This window comes from Oncorhynchus mykiss, chromosome 19, assembly GCF_057628025.1.
Source record: "Oncorhynchus mykiss isolate SJ-2025 chromosome 19, ASM5762802v1, whole genome shotgun sequence".
NCBI classification, from domain to species: domain Eukaryota; kingdom Metazoa; phylum Chordata; class Actinopteri; order Salmoniformes; family Salmonidae; genus Oncorhynchus; species Oncorhynchus mykiss.
Window position 1 is genome coordinate 62,185,603 of NC_143040.1, and position 20,906 is coordinate 62,206,508.

Genomic DNA, 20,906 nt, shown 5'->3' on the forward strand with positions numbered 1-20,906 from the left:
CAGTGAGGAACGCTGTATATGGCCCAGGAGGCCTGTAAACAGTAGCTCTAAAAAGTGATTGAGTAGGCTGCATAGATTTCATGACTAGAAGATCAAAAGACAAAACAATTTTGGGGGGGTAATTTAAATTTGCTATCATAAATGTTAGCAACACCTCCGCCTTTTCGGGATGCACGGGGGATATGGTCACTAGTGTAACCAGGAGGTGAGGCCTCATTTAACACTGTAAATTCATCAGGCTTAAGCCGTGTTTCAGTCAGGCCAATCACATCAAGATTATGATCAGTGATTAGTTCATTCACTATAACTGCCTTGGAAGTGAGGGATCTAACATTAAGTAGCCCTATTGTAAGATGTGCGGTATCACAATCTCTTTCAATAATTTCAGGAAAGGAGGAGGTCTTTATTCCAGTGAGATTGCTAAGGCGATCACCGCCATGTTTAGTTTTGCCCAACCTAGGTCGAGGCATAGACACGGTCTCAATGGGGATAGCTGAGCTGACTACACTGACTGTGCTAGTGGCAGACTCCACTAAGCTAGCAGGCTGGCTAACAGCCTGCTGCCTGGCCTGCACCCTATTTCATTGTGGAGCTAGAGGAGTTAGAGCCCTGTCTATGTTCATAGATAAGATGAGAGCATTTATACTACTATCTGTACTTACTGGTGGCACAGACGCTGTTTCATCCTTTTAGACAAGTGAAATAGACAAGTAAAAAATTTAAAATAAAAGTAACAAATAATTAAACAGCAGCAGTAAAATAACAAGTGAAGCTATATACAGGGGGTAACGGTACAGTGTCAATGTGCGGAGGCACCGGTTAGTTGAGGTAATTGAGGTAGTATGTACATGTAGGTAGAGTTAAAGTGACTGGTCATAGATTATAAACAGAGAGTAGCAGCAGCGTAAAAGAGGGGTCTTGGTAGTCCTTGATTAGATGTTCAGGAGTCTTATGGCTTGGGGGTAGAAGCTGTTACGAAGCCTTTTGGACGTTGACTTGGCGCTCCGGTACCTCAAGCCGTGCTGTAGCAGAGAGAACAGTCTATGACTAGGGTGGCTGGAGTCTTTGACAATTTTTAGGACCTTCCTCTGACACTGTCTGGTATAGAGGTCCTGGATGGCAGGAAGCTTGGACCCAGTGATGTACTGGGCCATACGCACTACCTTCTGGCTTATGAATGGGTTTTGTTATGATGTTCTTATGAACATGAGCTTCAAATATGTCCAGCCAGCTACTGTGCCAGCCAGGCTTATGTGTCATAATAACCCCTCTCTTTGTGTGTCTCAGTTGTGGCGGTGAGGCGTAGCCATGGACACCAGCACCTCTCTGGCCATCCAGAGCCTGTTCAGCTACGTGGAGGAGGACAACGTGCCGGCCATCAAAGCCCACCTGGACAAGTTCAAGGAGGTGGACAGCAGGAGCGAGGTGAGTGGAAGGCACTGCTAAGTATACATTAAAGGGGAAGTTCACCAGTTTTTACATGTGGCCTTATTTAGTGCAGAGATATTATCTAGAGTGAGATTGTGATGTAATAGGAGTTGGTTTGGAGTGTTTCATAACATGCTTTAGACACATTTACATAATGCATTGTAGTCAATGTTAAGCGATGACTCTGCAAAATGTGAGATTGATGAAACAAAAGATTTTAAAAAACAGTTTCGGGGATCAACTACTAGCACCGAAAGAATGAAAATAAGGCCATATGTAAAAATGGGTGAACTTCCCCTTTAACATTGTCTCAATGAAGAGTTCAGCCACAAGCCATATGTGACATGCACACACAGCTACAAGCATGCTAGAGCAATATCCACCGTTGTAGTACGGATGAAGCCTGAGACATTTTATTTAAGATTTTAAAACAGGTATTTTAAATCCTGGATGCTGATTGTTTTTTAGACAGGCAGCCCAATTCTGGTATTCTTTTCTGAAAATGAATTGATATGAGAAGATCTGATGTGATTAGTGGAAAAAATATCAGAATTGGACTGGCTGTGTGATCGCAGTTTTAATCTACCAAATAATCCAATCTCCACATATTTAACACTTTACCAAGTCAATAAGAAACTAAAACAGCCACTAGTATTCTGTGTAAACTCATTTTTGAATCTTTCATACCACATTATAAACTGGGTGGTTCCAGCCTTGATGCTGATTGGCTGACAGCCGTATACCACGGGTATGACAAAACGTTTATTTTTACTGCTCTAATTATATTGCTAACCAGTTTATAATAGCAATAAGCTACCCCGGGTTTGTGGTGTATGGCCAATATACCACAGCTAAAGGCTGTATCCAGGCACTCCGCGTTACGTTATGCATAAGAACAGCACTTAGCTGTGGTATATTGGCCATATCCCACACCTCGTCGGGCCTTATTGTTTAATTATATCATCATATTAAAGTGATGCTCCAATGAAATCTGGGCTTAGTAGTTAGGCTACTTTGGTGTGATTGATAACTGTTTGTCTCTTTCTCTTCTCTCTCTCTTCTGTCGCTCTTTTCTCTCACACTCTTCTCTCTCTCTTCTCTTTTCTCTCTCTCTTCTCTCTCTCTTCTCTTTTCTCTCTCTCTTCTCTCTCTCTCTACTCTCTCTCTCGCTCTCTTCTCTCTCTCCTCTCTCTCTCTCTCTCTCTCTCTCTTCTCTCTTCTCTTGCTCTCTCTCTGTCTCCTCAGAATGGTCAGACTCTCCTCATGATGGCATCAGAACAAGGCAGCCTAGAGATGGTCCAGGAGCTCCTCAGGAGGGGAGCCAATGTCAACCTGGATGACGTGGTAAACAGACACGCATACACACAGACGCGCACACACACAGACGCGCACACACACAGACGCGCACACACACAGACGCGCACACACACAGACGCGCACACACAGAGACGCGCACACACAGAGACGCGCACACACAGAGACGCGCATACACACAGAGACGCGCATACACACAGACACGCGCACACACAGACACGCATACACACAGACACGCGCACACACAGACACGCATACACACAGACACGCGCACACACAGACACGCATACACACAGACACGCACACACAGACACGCATACACACAGACGCGCATACACAGACGCGCGCACACACACACCAAATGGTAGTTAGACCATGGCTTTGAGGTTTGGTGTTGTTTTAGCCACATTATTCAGACATGGCACAGAGGTCTTAGTGTCCAGGCTGCACAACTCACCACACTGTGGTTGGGTTAATACAGAGCCCCATAATGAACACCTGTAGAATGCCTCAGGCCTCTGTTAGAGTAAATGACAGGGTGTAGATCTGCTGTCTCCATCAACACACCCACACACACACACTCTCTCAACCTCTTACTAAACCACACACACACACTCAGACTCTCACTACACTAGACTGAGTGAGACTGACCAGACCTGGGCACCGTCTCCCTCTCTCTCTCTCTCTCTCTCTTTTCTCTGTCTGACACTAACTGTCTCCACCCTGCATCCATGAGCACCTGGTACGACCAGCTGGTAGGTACAGCATTGTGGAGCCACGACGTGATTGGGGTTTCCGTGGCGACCCAGTGTAACCCCTGTGTGTTCTGCCCGTCAACAGGACTGCTGGACGGCGCTGATCTCGGCGGCTAAGGAGGGCCATGTGGAGGTGGTGAAGGAGCTGCTGGCCAACAATGCCAGCCTGGAGCACCGGGACATGGTAGGAGAGTAGAGGGGATGGCACTGGGTACTGGGTATTGGGAAGAGACATGGGCAGAGTGGGTACTCTGAAGGAAAGAGTAAAGCTTTTGAACTGGTGTGTAACATTTCTCTTGAAAAACGAGTTTGATTGAAACAGCTACGAAAAACATCTTTAGAAAAAGATGAAAGGATGATTATGCTTGATCTGGCCTTCTTTTTTTTCTGGATAATAATGTATTTTGAAAAGTTTTCATGTCTAAAACATTCTGGGGTGAAGAAGGTAGCTTACAACTCTGGCACAGCAGTGTATCTGTCATTAATAGTGTCCATAGGATATTCCGTATGAGGGCTAGAATACAATACAATTTATATGACGGGTGGGTCTAATCCTGAATGCTGATTGGTTAAAACTGCAGAATACTAAACAATACAATACAATACTTGCTTTACTGGTCCATTTGCACGGATATTCTTTATTTTTTGCTGTCACACTACCAGACCTGACATCCAATGGTAGAACTAGTTTCTTCACATTCTTCCTCTATGTTTTTATGTGTCACTGCAATCCATTCCAGGCTGCTTTTTAAAAATGCATTTAACCTTTATTTAACTAGGCAAGTCAGTTAAGAACAAATTCTTATTTACAATGACGGCCTGCTTTGTTGTGATTCATCCGTTAGCTTCGGACACGATTCCATTAGCTTCATTACGATCTCCTCCATTTTGTAATAATTGCATTTCGTGATGTCTGGAGTACCTTAACCTGGTTAACTGTAAAACAACCTCTCAGTGGAAGGAAGCCCGTTTCATATCCTACAGTATCTTTCCACAGTTCTGTGTTCATTCAAATGTCATAGTATAGTTCATATTCAAGGCTATTCTAAATGCCTTGTTTTTGCGATACGCCAATGAGATGGATGAGCCTTTTTGTTTTCCTCTGCAAAGGAAAGCATTCAGAGAGTGGTATTTAAGTAGCATTGGGGCAGGGGGGAATGGAGAAAAGACTAATGCCTGTTTGTTCATTATGAGTGTCGTCATGGCCAAAGGTTTCTCACTTAGGATGCATTTTACCTTCTGAGATATGCTGTTTTCATTTCAGATGTTTTATTTAGTGGACTTGTTCTATTCTAAGGTGACATCAGTCATGGCAGTGTTTGGTGCCAGCCTGTCTGTACTAATAACAGTATTAAATCCACTGTGTGGCTACGTACACGTCGTGCTATATGACCACTCCACTGCTGCTCTCGCTCTGTCTCTCTGTCTCTCTGTCTCTCTGTCTCTCTGTCTCTCTGTCTCTCTCTCTCTCTCTCTCTGTCTCTCTCTCTCTCTGTCTCTCTCTCTCTGTCTCTCTCTCTCTCTCTGTCTCTCTCTCTCTCTCTGTCTGTCTCTCTCTGTCTCTCTGTCTCTCTGTGTTTTATTGTACAGGGGGGATGGAGCGCCCTCATGTGGGCTTCCTATAAGGGTCGTGTGGAGGTGGCCCAGCTGCTGCTGGAGAAAGGAGCTAGCCCCAACATCACTGGCCAGGTGCTATTCCTATATAAAGAGCTTTTACCTTGTATTTATTCATACATTAAATAACTTATTGTCATAATTAGGTACTTAGGTATCATTAGTCTATTACAGTGTTAGTTAAATATGCTAATGTCTGTCCTTCCAGTACAGTGTGTTTCCTGTCATCTGGGCAGCCGGACGAGGCCATGCTGAGATCGTCCATCTCCTCATTAAGCATGGCGCTAAAGTCAACTGCTCTGACAAGGTAAGCACACAGACACATACTCACCACCGGTTCTGTCTTATACAAAATTATTTTTAAAAAGCAACCTGAAGTAAGTTAGGATCTTATTTAAACTACGCCAATGACCCTACTTAAGGTGTTTCAATAATCATCAACGCTGTCTCTCTCTCTCTCTCCATCCCTGTTCTCAGTATGGCACTACCCCGTTGATCTGGGCAGCCAGGAAGGGCCACTTTGACAGTGTGATGCACCTGCTGGTCAATGGGGCTGATGTGGACCAGGAGGGAGCGGTAAGTGGACCTCCCTACTCATATTAAAACTCCAGGATATCCCTATACTGTCACAACGACTCACTAAAGGCTCATGCAAGACAGGCGTTTGTTTGTTTGCTATTTTCACCAAACAAGTTCAGTATTGTTAGAGGTTGTGGTTGAAACATCTTACTACACTGTGACATGAGGCCTTGTATAATAAAGTCTTTCCAGATGATATTCCCAGTCATACCACTTGGAAGTGTTGTGCTAAATCACTCAAATCAGACTGTTCTTCTCCCCCTATCAGCATTGTGCTAAATCAGACTGTTCTTCTCCCCCTATCAGAATTCCATGACAGCTCTAATCGTGGCGGTGCGGGGTGGTTTCAATGAGGTGGTGAAGGAGCTTCTGAAGAGGAACCCCAATGTCAACATGACAGACAAGGACGGCAACACAGCCCTGATGATCGCTGCCAAGGAGGGCTACACTGAGATAGTACAGGACCTGCTGGATGCTGGCACCTACGTCAACATACCAGACAGGGTAGGTGACAACAACACAGGCTGTATACTATTGTAGTGATGTCCTCTGAGAGTTCAGGGAGTGAGTGGTTTAATAAATAAACACAACATAATACAAAAATAAGAAACACAAACAAGACACAGACATGACACTGGAACAGAAACAATAATGCCTGGGGAAGGAACCAAAGTCACTATATAAATAGGGAAGGTATTCAGGGAGGTGATGGAGTCCAGGTGAGTCTGATGATGTGCAGGTGCGCATAACGATGGTGACAGGAGTGAGCCATAACGATCGGCCTGGTGACCTAGAGGCCGGAGAGGGAGCACACTTGACAGATAGACCAGTGGTTGCCAACCGGTTTATATCTTCAAGACATTCCTAGTCGACCACCAAATATTTCTGTAGAAAAGCCAATGAACGATAAAGTCTTGCACTCTTTTTTCGTGTTGAGCTGTTGCCAGTAGGTGCACTTGATTCAAAAGTCCTGCACACCGGCTAAGCAAAGTGTTCCCATGACACAAACTCCGCCTACCCGGCAGACTGGCAAATCTGTGACTAAATCGAGTGCACCTGCTGCGCTGCCCAATCGGATAGCTTCCGTGACCCTGGCCACAGCCACGTTTTTAATAGTCTACTAGCCTACATAAGATTTAATAACTTTTAAAACCATGACCACAGAGAGGCTGTCAATGAATACAGCAAAGAGCTGCTGGTTATATGAGTTCATGTTTAAGTTTACATTCAGCACTCACTGTTTTTATTCAACACGATTACTAAAAGCTGCTTCTCCGTACTTCCGCTCGGGCTGCAGCTGCAGTGAGTCAGTAGCCAGGTATCGACAACCCTGCGTTTTATTATTAGCAGCTCGTCGTGTAGATTTTAATATTAAGGAATATTTAACTTTCTCTGGTTATAGGAACAACATGAATTTGTGCATGAGGCAGATGCGGTGCGACTCAAGTTTTGCCATCAGGTGGAAGACCCCTCTCTCTGGTCAGTCTCACCTCTCTCTGGTCAGTCTCACCAGAGGAAAGGAAGGAGAGAGCAGGTGGAAGACGGTGTCCCCTCTCTCTGGTCAGTCTCACCAGAGGAAAGGAAGGAGGGAGCAGGTAGAAGACGGTGTCCCCTCTCTCTGGTCAGTCTCACCTCTCTGGTCAGTCTCACCAGAGGAAAGGAAGGAGGGAGCAGGTAGAAGACGTGTCCCCTCTCTCTGGTCAGTCTCACCTCTCTCTGGTCAGTCTCACCTCTCTCTGGTCACTCTCACCTCTCTCTGGTCAGTCTCACCAGAGGAAAGGAAGGAGAGAGCAGGTAGAAGACGGTGTCCCCTCTCTCTGGTCTGTCTCACCAGAGGAAAGGAAGGAGAGAGCAGGTAGAAGACGGTGTCCCCTCTCTCTGGTCAGTCTCACCTCTCTCTGGTCAGTCTCACCTCTCTCTGGTCACTCTCACCAGAGGAAAGGAAGGAGAGAGCAGGTAGAAGACGGTGTCCCCTCTCTCTGGTCAGTCTCACCTCTCTCTGGTCAGTCTCACCTCTCTCTGGTCAGTCTCACCAGAGGAAAGGAAGGAGGGAGCAGGTGGAAGACTGTGTCCCCTCTCTCTGGTCAGTCTCACCTCTCTCTGGTCAGTCTCACCAGAGGAAAGGAAGGAGGGAGCAGGTGTAAGACGGTGTCCCCTCTCTCTGGTCAGTCTCACCTCTCTCTGGTCAGTCTCACCAGAGGAAAGGAAGGAGGGAGCAGGTGGAAGACGGTGTCCCCTCTCTCTGGTCAGTCTCACCTCTCTCTGGTCAGTCTCACCAGAGGAAAGGAAGGAGAGAGCAGGTAGAAGACGGTGTCCCCTCTCTCTGGTCAGTCTCACCTCTCTCTGGTCAGTCTCACCTCTCTCTGGTCAGTCTCACCTCTCTCTGGTCAGTCTCACCAGAGGAAAGGAAGGAGAGAGCAGGTAGAAGACGGTGTCCCCTCTCTCTGGTCAGTCTCACCTCTCTCTGGTCAGTCTCACCAGAGGAAAGGAAGGAGAGAGCAGGTAGAAGACGGTGTCCCCTCTCTCTGGTCAGTCTCACCTCTCTCTGGTCAAGGCGGTTGGGAAAAATCGTTTTGAACGAAAAATCGTTTTCAACTTGAAATTCAAGTCGGAAACTCTGGCTTTCTAGAGCTCTGACTTTTCAACCTGAAGATCACGGACGTTGTGATTTGACCTCGTTGACCATTAGATGCAAACATCATCAGTCCAGTAAAATAAAAAAACAAATTATTTCAATGCATGCTCCACAGTGCCTCACAAGTGCTAAACCAACGGATATATTTTGTTATCAAAGCTCGAGTTTTGAAATATAATATGGTCTGATTAACAATATTGTCAGGCCAGGCATATAGCCAATATGCTGTGATATGTATTAGGCCTACTGCTGAAACCTCATTCCTACAGAACTGTTTGTGTGAGGTTCATGTAAAAAAATAAAATCTGAGCAGTAGATCTCAGTTTGGATGGTTAGTTTAAAGGAGGGTCAACGTACCAGACAGGGTAGGCAACCATCACCAGTCACTAAAGATTAGCTGAAGTGTTGCCCTGACAACCCTGCCAATACACAGTGTAGAGTCTAGACATGATTAAATCAACCTGAATGATAAATGTAATGATATATGGTAACAGTATCATCAGCTGCTCTACAGTATAGTCTATCTCCTCTGTTCTGTGATGATTCAGTGTGTGTTCTCTGTAATGAAAGCCTGTGGTGTTTCCTGTGTGTGTCACACAGAGTGGGGAGACGGTGCTGATTGGAGCAGTGCGAGGAGGACATGTGGAGATCGTCAGAGCCCTTCTGAACAAATATGCCGACATTGACGTCAGGGGACAGGTAGGAGTCTCTAATGTGACACATCCACATTGTTAAGTCAAATGCCGCCGTTTCTATCTCCATATCAAATCATTTCTGGGTAACAACGAAGTACCTTAATGTGTTTTCTTTTTTTTACCATTTTAATTGAAAACAAAAAAAATAGCTTCTTAGCAAAGAGCAATTTCTCAAGGAAGAGTTTAGATAGGACTGTCTGGGAGTGGTCTAACTTATAACAAGATAGACCACTCCCAGACAGTCCTAACTTAAAACAACCTGTTATTGGCAGAGCGGTTTGGAACTCTCTCTCTTATTGGTCTATTAACTCATTTTACCTGGTGATGTCACAAAGCAGGCCAAAACTCCATCCCACCAAAACAGGCTAAAAGTTTTATGCATCTTTTCAAACAGCTCTTACACTAAAAGGGCATTATCATCATTTTTTTAAAACAATTTTACAGTTTTATTTCAACCTCAGTGTGGAAATATATCTAACACTGAAAAATCTCATTTTTGACTGCACTGGGCCTTTAACATTTATTTGATCTATCATCATGCCAATACTGGTCCCATTCATTAGGGCACACTGTAGCAAAACGTTTTACAATGGAAAACAAAAATGAGCATTTTTTTTATTGGGCATATTCAGGTAGTCCCTCCCTGTTTCTGTCAGTTTTGTTCTGTTTGGTGCCTGTTATTCGCTATTCGCTGTGCATTTATTCCACTTGTCATGATTCTAATCTTTAACTCTGCATTGTTAGACAAGGACCCATAAGTAAGCATTTCAGTGTTAATCTACACCATTTGTTTACAAAGCAAGTGACAAAGAACATTTGATTTGATTTAATGAATACGACCATGTTCTCAACTGTGCTAAACAGGACAGTAAGACTGCTCTCTACTGGGCGGTAGAGAAAGGGAACTGCACCATGGTGAGAGACATCCTTCAGTGCAACCCGGACACTGAGAGTTGCACCAAGGTAAGGAACAGCCACAGCTGTTTCATTGCACTATGACACATTCTTCACCGTGATGAAGTTATCCTTGTTTCAAAATGATTTTTTCACAAGTCATTAAAGTTGCAAATAAACCTTTGCTTGCTTATATTCTCTAGGTCTGAGATGATGATGATGATGATGATGTGTGTTTCAGGATTCAGAGACCCCTCTGATCAAAGCCACCAAGATGAGGAACATTGAGATAGTAGAGCTGCTCCTGCACAGAGGGGCCAAGGTGGCTGCTGTCGACAAGGTACTGGAGAAACACAACATATAGAGCCTATGTCTTTCAAATATCATCACAGGTTCTGTATTCAAGCCAAAGCATTTCATGGATGTCAGTTTGCTTTTCACAAGACTGCTTATGAGATGGAAAGTTAAATGGAAGTGAAACGTTCTTGACATTTGAATGATGTTACTGTTTTATGTCTGTCAATGTCTGATGTGACCGCCAAATATATATCCACATTGTGTGTGACTGTAAAGTTTCTATAGTCTACTGTAATCATCTCTCTCCCCTACTCTACTGTAATCATCTCTCTCCCCTACTCTACTGTAATCATCTCTCTCCCCTACTCTACTGTAATCATCTCTCTCCCCTACTCTACTGTAATCATCTCTCTCCCCTACTCTACTGTAATCATCTCTCTCCCCTACTCTACTGTAATCATCTCTCTCCCCTACTCTACTCTAATCACCTCTACTCTTCTCATCTCTACTCTTCTCTAATTATCTCTACTCTACTCTACTCATCTCTACTCTACAGTGCCTTGTGAAAGTATTCGGCCCCCTTGAACTTTGCGACCTTTTGCCACATTTCAGGCTTCAAACATAAAGATATAAAACAATTTTTTTGTGAAGAATCAACAACAAGTGGGACACAATCATGAAGTGGAACGACATTTATTGGATATTTCAAACTTTTTTAACAAATCAAAAACTGAAAAATTGGGCGTGCAAAATTATTCAGCCCCTTTACTTTCAGTGCAGCAAACTCTCTCCAGAAGTTCAGTGAGGATCTCTGAATGATCCAATGTTGACCTAAATGACTAATGATGATAAATACAATCCACCTGTGTGTAATCAAGTCTCCGTATAAATGCACCTGCACTGTGATAGTCTCAGAGGTCCGTTAAAAGCGCAGAGAGCATCATGAAGAACAAGGAACACACCAGGCAGGTCCGAGATACTGTTGTGAAGAAGTTTAAAGCCGGATTTGGATACAAAAAGATTTCCCAAGCTTTAAACATCCCAAGGAGCACTGTGCAAGCGATAATATTGAAATGGAAGGAGTATCAGACCACTGCAAATCTACCAAGACCTGGCCGTCCCGCTAAACTTTCAGCTCATACAAGGAGAATACTGATCAGAGATGCAGCCAAGAGGCCCATGATCACTCTGGATGAACTGCAGAGATCTACAGCTGAGGTGGGAGACTCTGTCCATAGGACAACAATCAGTCGTATATTGCACAAATCTGGCCTTTATGGAAGAGTGGCAAGAAGAAAGCCATTTCTTAAAGATATCCATAAAAAGTGTTGTTTAAAGTTTGCCACAAGCCACCTGAGAGACACACCAAACATGTGGAAGAAGGTGCTCTGGTCAGATGAAACCAAAATTGAACTTTTTGGCAACAATGCAAAACGTTATGTTTGGCGTAAAAGCAACACAGCTGAACACACCATCCCCACTGTCAAACATGGTGGTGGCAGCATCATGGTTTGGGCCTGCTTTTCTTCAGCAGGGACAGGGAAGATGGTTAAAATTGATGGGAAGATGGATGGAGCCAAATACAGGACCATTCTGGAAGAAAACCTGATGGAGTCTGCAAAAGACCTGAGACTGGGACGGAGATTTGTCTTCCAACAAGACAACAAAACATAAAGCAAAATCTACAATGGAATGGTTCAAAAATAAACATATCCAGGTGTTAGAATGGCCAAGTCAAAGTCCAGACCTGAATCCAATCGAGAATCTGTGGAAAGAACTGAAAACTGCTGTTCACAAATGCTCTCCATCCAACCTCACTGAGCTCGAGCTGTTTTGCAAGGAGGAATGGGAAAACATTTCAGTCTCTCGATGTGCAAAACTGATAGAGACATACCCCAAGCGACTTACAGCTGTAATCGCAGCAAAAGGTGGCGCTACAAAGTATTAACTTAAAGAGGGCTGAATAATTTTGCACGCCCAATTTTTCAGTTTTTGATTTGTTAAAAAAGTTTGAAATATCCAATAAATGTTGTTCTACTTCATGATTGTGTCCCACTTGTTGTTGATTCTTCACAATTTTTTTTTTTATATCTTTATGTTTGAAGCCTGAAATGTGGCAAAAGGTCGCAAAGTTCAAGGGGGCCGAATACTTTCGCAAGGCACTGTAAATCATCTCTAATCATCTATACTCTACTCATCTCTACTCTAATCATCTCTACTCAACTCTACTCTAATCATCTCTACTCTACTCTAATCATCTCTCTCTCCCCGTGTCTAGAAAGGAGACACAGCCCTTCACATTGCCATCAGAGGGCGGAGCCGCAAGCTGGCTGAGCTCCTCCTGAGGAACCCTAAAGATGGCCGCCTGCTCTACCGCCCCAACAAGGCCGGCGAGACGCCTTACAACATTGACTGCACCCACCAGAAAAGCATCCTCACCCAGATATTTGGAGCCAGTGAGAAATTATACTTTATCATGAAGATATGCATATTAAGACAGAAATAGTCAACTAGTGTTGAAGTACTCTAGTGTTGAATATGAACCTGCTATTATGAAAGAAAAATGTAACAAAGAAAATATAACATTCAAATGCTATTATTTAAGTCACCTGTTAATATGAATCATTACTCTGAAGGTTTAGCTCGCTCACTCTTATTTTGGATAAATTGTGGTATTTATGAAGTTATGACCACTCACACTCACGCTCTCGCTCTCTCTCTCTCTCTCCCCATTCCCTTCTCTCTCTCTCCCTCCCCCCTCTCTCTCTCCCCGTTCCCTTCTCTCGCTCTGTCTCTCTCTCTCTCCCTCCCTGTTCCCTTCTCTCTCTCTCTCTCTCTATCTCTCTCTCCCCCTATCTGTCAGAGCACCTGTCTCCTTCTGAGTCTGACGGTGACATGCTGGGGTATGATCTGTACAGCAGTGCCCTAGCAGACATCCTCAGTGAGCCCACCATGCAGCCTCCTATCTGTGTGGGCCTGTACGCCCAGTGGGGCAGCGGCAAGTCCTTCCTGCTCAAGAAACTGGAGGGTAAGAGAGGACCACCAGAAACACCACTGAGGCTGTTTTCCACTGTTTTCTTTCAGCTGAAGCTTCACAAAGCGCTCATGTAAAAATAGTAAAATACTACTACAACAACAATATAAATCTTCAAGTGAACATGTCAGCCTATTTAGTAAAGTTCTGGACATTACCTGGACAATGTGTTTCATTTTTACTCAGTCCCAGTTCTCTGTCTTAGTGCCTCATGCGTAGGTCCCTGTGTTAGGCAGGACCAGCTAAAGGCCCTGACTCATTTGTAGGTCTCCGTGTTAGGCAGGACCAGCTAAAGGCCCTGACTCATTTGTAGGTCCCCATGTTAGGCAGGACCAGCTAAAGGCCCTGACTCATTTGTAGGTCCCTGTGTTAGGCAGGACCAGCTAAAGGCCCTGACTCATTTGTAGGTCCCCGTGTTAGGCAGGACTAGCTAAAGGCCCTGACTCATTTGTAGGTCCCCATGTTAGGCAGGACCAGCTAAAGGCCCTGACTCATTTGTAGGTCCCCATGTTAGGCAGGACCAGCTAAAGGCCCTGACTCATTTGTAGGTCTCCGTGTTAGGCAGGACCAGCTAAAGACCCTGACTCATTTGTAGGTCCCCGTGTTAGGCAGGACCAGCTAAAGACCCTGACTCATTTGTAGGTCCCTGTGTTAGGCAGGACCAGCTAAAGGCCCTGACTCATTTGCAGTTGCCTATTCTTATGTGTAACCTGCTTCCCCCCCTCCTACAGATGAGATGAAGAATTTTGCGGGCCAGCAGATTGAACCTCTGTTCCAGTTCTCCTGGCTGGTGGTGTTCCTCACGCTGCTGCTGTGTGGCTCTGTAGCTCTGGTCCTGGGCTTCACAGTCACCCACCGCCTGGCCATCGCCGTCTCCCTCAGCCTCCTCGCCCTGCTCTACGTCTTCTTTGGTGCGAAACACTAGAATAGAATGGAGCGGAAGACGATAATATTTTGTAGAGTAGAGATGTTTATAGAGTAGAATGGAATGGAGCGGAAGAGAATATTATACAATAGAATACGTCAAATAAGAAGTTTCGGCCTTGGCCTGGGTGTTCTGCAGTTAGGGAAAGTTGCACGTATTATATCACTAGAGGGCGCCATTGGTCTGTTAGTTTTGAGCAGCTGTACAGTGTTTGATTAAATAAAACTACATTTTTAAGGTTCTTGCCACTGGATGTCAACGTAGGTGGGTGAAAGTCTGATGGTCAATCAGAATTATGATGTATTCTTCTCTCTCTCTCTCTCTCTCTCTCTCTCTCCAGTGTTGGTGTACTATGGGGGTCATCGTGAGGGGGAGAACTGGAACTGGGCGTGGGTCCTCAGTACCCGTCTGGCCCGTCAGGTGGGCTACCTGGAGCTGCTTCTTAAACTCATGTTCGTCAACCCCCCCGAGCTGCCTGAGCAGACCACCCGCGCCCTGCCTGTCAGGTAATACACATACAGGACACACACAGATGAACACACGTATACACACACACACACACACACACATAAACACTTACACCTTGATGTGTACAGCCTTGAATAGAAAAAGTATTTTCAAGAAACCTTGTGTGTGTCTTTGTGTCAGGTTCCTGTTCACAGACTACAACCGTCTGTCCAGTGTGGGAGGAGAGACGTCTATGGCAGAGATGATAGCCACTCTGTCTGACGCCTGTGAGAGGGAGTTTGGCTTCATGGCCACCCGCCTCTTCAGGGTGTTCAAGAATGAGGAGAACCAAGGTACTACCTTATGTGTCCACTTTGGATATCCTTTAGAATCTTGTCTTATTACCTGTCTCTTATACAGGTTACTTCCTGTACAGTCAAATCAAAACCAAATCAAACTTTATTTGTCACATGCGCCAACTACCTTACCGTGAAATGCTTACTTACAAGCCCTTAACCAACAATGCAGTTCAAGAAATAGAGTTAAGAAAATATTTACTAAATAAACTGAGGTAAAAAAATAAAATAGCACTATAACAATGCAATATACAGGGGTACCAGTACTGAGTCATTGTGCAGGGGTACAGGTTAGTGGAGGTCATTTGTACATGTAGGTAGGAGTAAAGGTCATTTGTACATGTAGGTAGGAGTAAAGGTAATTTGTACATGTAGGTAGGGGTAAAGGTCATTTGTACATGTAGGTAGGGGTAAAGGTCATTTGTACATGTAGGTAGGTGTAAAGGGACTAGGTAGGGTACAGGTTAGTGGAGTCTTTATTTATTTTTGTTTAATTTAACCTTTATTTAACTAGGGAAGTCGGTTAACTGCCTTGTTCAGGGGCAGAATGACGTATTTTTACCTTGTCTGCTCAGGGATTTGATCTAGTAACCTTTCAGTTACTGGCCCAACGCTCTAACCACTAGGCTACCCTGCCGCCCCGATACCAGTATTATAATATTTTTTCCATGGCAAAATGTAAACACGAAGCAGACCAAACTCTATGGTCCTTTAAAAACCTGCTGTAGGTAAAATATTGTGTGCTATAGCTTGGAATGTAAACGTGACTCTGGATGGCAACATGTTTCCACCATTACGCCTGTTTTATAAAGAAGTTCATCCGCTTCGGGTTTCGTTTCCTTGCCACGATACTAATGAGTATTGCGATGTTAATATCGTACCAGGCCCTAATAATGCACACGCTGTCATACATTATCGCTTGCATAACCTCCCAGGTAAGAAGTGGAAGAAGACGTGCTGCGTGCCCAGCTTCATGCTGTTTGTCGTGACTCTGGGCTGCCTGATCACAGCCATGGCGCTGCTGGCCATCTTCAAGGTACAGACAGACAGACACAGACACACACAAACACAAATGTCGAGTATGTGCAGTACTGTGTGTGACTTAGGTCTGTGTATGATTCCCCTGTACATAAAAAGTCATAATAATTGAAAACAACTTTTTGAAAGTGGAACTTGTTTATTTTGCTATGAAGGTGCAGCATGACAACCTGACGGTGAACGCGGTGCTGATCGCCATGGCCAGCGTGGTGGGCCTGGCCCTCCTTTTGAACTGCAGGACTTGGTGGCAGGTGGCTGACTCCGTCCTCAACTCTCAGAGGAAGAGGCTGCACAGTGCCGCCAACAAGATGCACAAGCTCAAGAGTGAGGGCTTCATGAAGGTAGTGTAAACAGTCATATTATTTCTCCTGGGGCAGTCCCACTCCTCATGATAATGTTAGACACTTAAAAGCTCAATGTTAAAAAAAATGATATTAACTGTGTTGTTAATTAGAACTAATCATATGTAGTATGTCTGTATGTCTATTGAATTCAATATGTAGTGTGTGTACTGATTGATGAAGTGTGTGTTTTGGTTTCTCCATGCCAGGTGTTGAAGCAGGAGGTGGAGCTGATGTCAAAGATGGCCAAGACCATTGACGGTTTCACCCAGAACCAGACCCGCATGACGGTCATCATCGACGGCCTGGACGCTTGCGAACAGGACAAAGTGCTGCAGATGCTCGACACGGTGTGTGTGTGTGTGACATGCTGACCAAACCGTATACGTGCACATTCGTCCGGTATGCCATCGTGCGCAAGTTGATTTTGTTCACCCACACCAGACGCGATCAGGTTGAAATATCAAAGCAAACTCTGAACAAATTATATTAATTTGGGGACAGGTCAAAATGCATGAAACATTTATGGCAATTTAGCTAGTTAGCTTGTCCTGGGATATAAACATTGGGTTGTTATTTTACCTGAAATGCACAAGGTCCTCTACTCCGACAATTAATCCACAGATAAAACGGTAAACCAACTCGTCATCTCTCCTCCTTCAGGCTTCTTTTTCTTCTTTGGACTTTATATGGCGGTTGGCAACAAACTTTACGATACATTACTACAACCAACTGCACTGGAGTGTGGATCTCAGTTCATCTTTCAATCACCCACGTGGGTAATATGCTCCTAAACACAGATGAGGAGATGGGAGATGCCGGACTTGGTGCGCGTTGAGCGTCACAAATAGAAGCAAGTTCTATTTTAGCGCCTGGCCACGCAGACGCTCGCGAGCAGTGTGGGGGCAGTGGCTGAATAACATGTATGTCTACATTTATTTCCAATGCTCGTGGATGTAGTGGTCAACATGTAAATGTGTGTGCCTGTGCTGTGTGTGTCTGTTTGTAACAATGGCTACATTACAAAACACACATGGTTTAGACATTACCCATAACCACACAGGGTTTAGACATTACCCATAACCACCCAGGGTTTTAGACATTACCCATAACCACCCAGGGTTAAAGGTGCAACACATAGGATTTTTTATTACATTTTTGCATTGTAATTTCAGAAAATGTCTATAATAAATCTGCAGTAATAGTGGAATGGTAGTGTTTCAGAGTACTATTTAGTTGCCAGTGTTGTGATTGACTGCAATTTTCACCTATTGATTTCTCTCGCCAGAGTGGCATCTGCTGTCAAAATGGGAAAGCTGTTTTGACTTTGTTTGTGTTATCTAGTGGAAATTCCTATGTCATTTCCTACACTGTTCGTTCAATTTAGATTTGTGTGAGAATCGCTGTGAAATATCTTGCAATTCACCTAGCACTAGGCTGCATTTAAAACAAATCGCCCCTCTCCCCCACATCCCATTTCCCAGTAAAATGGTGGAGACTCAAGCTTGAGCTGTTTACTTTCAGTGTTGGTCCTCCAGCTTCAAACAGCTGTAAAAACGATATTTGCTGTTATTGAAAATATATTTAACAGCAATTTAGATGGTACAACAATTCCCTACACTAGTCAGTGCTTGTTTTCTCACATAAACTGAAATTGAGCAAACAGTGTAGAATTTTTGCAACTAGGAAATGACAGAGCGATTTCCACTAGATAACACAGCCACAAAGTCAGAACAACTTTCCCATTTTGACAACAGATGCAGCTCCGGCAGGAGAAATCAATAGGTGAATATCACAGCCAATCACAACACTGGAAGGCAAGTAATAATGTGAAACACTACCATTCCACTATTACTACAGATATATGAAATTACAATGCAAAAATTAAAAAATATATAATGTGTGTAGTACCTTTAAGTCATTACCCATAACCACCCAGGGTTAAGTCATTACCATGACTCATTGGTAATTAGTCATTGGCACCAAAGTCAAACACATGCGGAAAAGTTCCTATAGTGTCGTAAAATAACATATTACCACGATTTACCTTTCAAAGCCTCTTTCACAAAGTACAAATAGTATTGACTATGGACACAAAGCACATATACAGTAGCCATCCCCTTTATCGCTCTGCCCCTTTAAAGTCTCCACTTAGATCAAATTCCTCTTCCCAGCTGGAGTAATAGAATTTCCTCCGGCTAAATGTTATTATTTGGGGACAAGTAATCCCCTAGTAGTTTGACAGCCTCCTGTGCGCTAATGAAATCTTCTGTGCGAACGAACCAGTGCCTCCTTCCCAGCTAACTCAAAAGCCCCATTTGTGGCACAAATTAACCAACGAGGCCCTCTTAAATTCTCATCTTTTTGTTTCTCATTTATATGCGAATATTAGCAAATATAATTTTTCGGTGAACTAAATATTTTTCCATTTAATGCAGATAGATTTATGATATAACAGCGCTATATTCATATAATGAGTACATGGATATGAATAGGAGGGGTTGGAAGAGGTACAGAACGAGTGATGATCAGCTATAAATGAATTACAGGGACAAACTCAGTATAATCAGATAGTTGTTTGGCTGCGCTCATACACACACACACACACACACACACCCCGAGGGTCAGGGTGATCAGGATCCTGTGACACCTGGACGACGTCTCTCATCATCAGCTTGGAAAGTCCCGCTGTGTGTGTACTGTCTGTCCTCCATCAGGTCTCATTACATTCATTTAGAGAGACTAGTAGTAGGGAGTGCCCCAGTGGAATTGTTGTTGCATGCTCCTTAAGAAACAAAATGTGATTAACAGAAATGTGATCAACAGAAGCCCACAAACTAACAAGAAACTACAAATGATGGCCGCAGTTGACAGATATTAAGAAGTTGATGTCGAGTAGTTTTCACCAGTCGTGTGTACGAACACTACAAACCTGACACACAAGGTTCATGCTCAATGGATTTCAGGCTTTTATCATTCCAAACACCACAGAAGAGCACTGTAGTGAATGCACCCAGGATCAGTTGAACTTTTTAGATTGTAATGAATAAGATTATGTGGTCAGATGAGGACCTGATCCTAGTTGAGCACTCTTACTCTGAGAGGCTTTGTGGATATGGGTCCTGGTCATAAATCCTCTTGCTATTCCCTCCCTCCACCAGGTGAGGGTGCTGTTCTCCAAAGGCCCCTTCATCTCTATTTTTGCCAGTGACCCCCACATCATCATCAAGGCCATCAACCAGAACCTGAACAGCGTGCTCAGGGACTCCAACATCAACGGCCACGACTACATGAGGAACATCGTCCACCTGCCTGTCTTTCTCAACAGCCGAAGTCTTAGCACCACCAGGAAGCTGTGCATGGCCGCCCCCACTCCCAACGGAGACCTGGTCAACCCTGAGGGTATGCAAGACATACAGTGCCTTGCGAAAGTATTCGGCCCCCTTGAACTTTGTGACCTTTTGCCACATTTCAGGCTTCAAACATAAAGATATAAAACTATTTTTTTTGTGAAGAATCAACAACAAGTGGGACACAATCATGAAGTGGAACGACATTTATTGGATATTTCAAACTTTTTTAACAAATCAAAAACTGAAAAATTGTGCGTGCAAAATTATTCAGCCCCCTTAAGTTAATACTTTGTAGCGCCACCTTTTGCTGCGATTACAGCTGTAAGTCGCTTGGGGTATGTCTCTATCAGTTTTTCACATCGAGAGACTGACATTTTTTCCCATTCCTCCTTGCAAAACAGCTCGAGCTCAGTGAGGTTGGATGGAGAGCATTTGTGAACAGCAGTTTTCAGTTCTTTCCACAGATTCTCGATTGGATTCAGGTCTGGACTTTGACTTGGCCATTCTAACACCTGGATATGTTTATTTTTGAACCATTCCATTGTAGATTTTGCTTTATGTTTTGGATCATTGTCTTGTTGGAAGACAAATCTCCGTCCCAGTCTCAGGTCTTTTGCAGACTCCATCAGGTTTTCTTCCAGAATGGTCCTGTATTTGGCTCCATCCATCTTCCCATCAATTTTAACCATCTTCCCTGTCCCTGCTGAAGAAAAGCAGGCCCAAACTATGATGCTGCCACCACCATGTTTGCAGTGGTCTGATACTTTTGATACTTTTGGTCTGAAAAATTGTACGTGCAAAATTATTCAGCCCCTTTACTTTCAGTGCAGCAAACTCTCTCCAGAAGTTCAGTGAGGATCTCTGAATGATCCAATGTTGACCTAAATGACTAATGATGATAAATACAATCCACCTGTGTGTAATCAAGTCTCCGTATGAATGCACCTGCACTGTGATAGTCTCAGAGGTCCGTTAAAAGAGCAGAGAGCATCATGAAGAACAAAGAACACACCAGGCAGGTCCGAGATACTGTTGTGAAGAAGTTTAAAGCCGGATTTTGATGCAAAAACATTTCCCAAGCTTTAAACATCCCAAGGAGCACTGTGCAAGCGATAATATTGAAATGGAAGGAGTATCAGACCACTGCAAATCTACCAAGACATTGGCCGTCCCTCTAAACTTTCAGCTCATACAAGGAGAA

General features: G+C 44.0%; 1 protein-coding gene across 14 annotated transcripts in view; it reads left to right on the plus strand.

The window, feature by feature from the left end:
• Positions 1 to 20,906, plus strand: part of LOC110498117 (kinase D-interacting substrate of 220 kDa B) — a 96,459-nt gene that overhangs the window by 18,038 nt on the left and 57,515 nt on the right. For 11 of the 14 annotated variants that reach the window (XM_036955083.2, XM_036955089.2, XM_036955091.2 and 8 more), the window contains 19 exons: positions 1,288 to 1,425; positions 2,674 to 2,772; positions 3,583 to 3,681; positions 5,088 to 5,186; positions 5,320 to 5,418; positions 5,589 to 5,687; positions 5,997 to 6,194; positions 8,926 to 9,024; positions 9,885 to 9,983; positions 10,156 to 10,254; positions 12,490 to 12,667; positions 13,075 to 13,239; positions 13,977 to 14,156; positions 14,511 to 14,676; positions 14,819 to 14,970; positions 15,909 to 16,009; positions 16,167 to 16,352; positions 16,562 to 16,702; positions 19,514 to 19,754. In XM_036955083.2, the coding sequence (XP_036810978.2) occupies positions 1,309 to 1,425; positions 2,674 to 2,772; positions 3,583 to 3,681; positions 5,088 to 5,186; positions 5,320 to 5,418; positions 5,589 to 5,687; positions 5,997 to 6,194; positions 8,926 to 9,024; positions 9,885 to 9,983; positions 10,156 to 10,254; positions 12,490 to 12,667; positions 13,075 to 13,239; positions 13,977 to 14,156; positions 14,511 to 14,676; positions 14,819 to 14,970; positions 15,909 to 16,009; positions 16,167 to 16,352; positions 16,562 to 16,702; positions 19,514 to 19,754 (2,617 nt within the window). In that variant the 5' untranslated portion in view covers positions 1,288 to 1,308. Of the gene's footprint in view, positions 1 to 1,287; positions 1,426 to 2,673; positions 2,773 to 3,366; positions 3,498 to 3,582; positions 3,682 to 5,087; positions 5,187 to 5,319; positions 5,419 to 5,588; positions 5,688 to 5,996; positions 6,195 to 8,925; positions 9,025 to 9,884; positions 9,984 to 10,155; positions 10,255 to 12,489; positions 12,668 to 13,074; positions 13,240 to 13,976; positions 14,157 to 14,510; positions 14,677 to 14,818; positions 14,971 to 15,908; positions 16,010 to 16,166; positions 16,353 to 16,561; positions 16,703 to 19,513; positions 19,755 to 20,906 lie in introns of those variants that run through there. The other 3 variants (XM_090211488.1, XM_090211489.1, XM_090211491.1) reach the window with 1 other exon arrangement.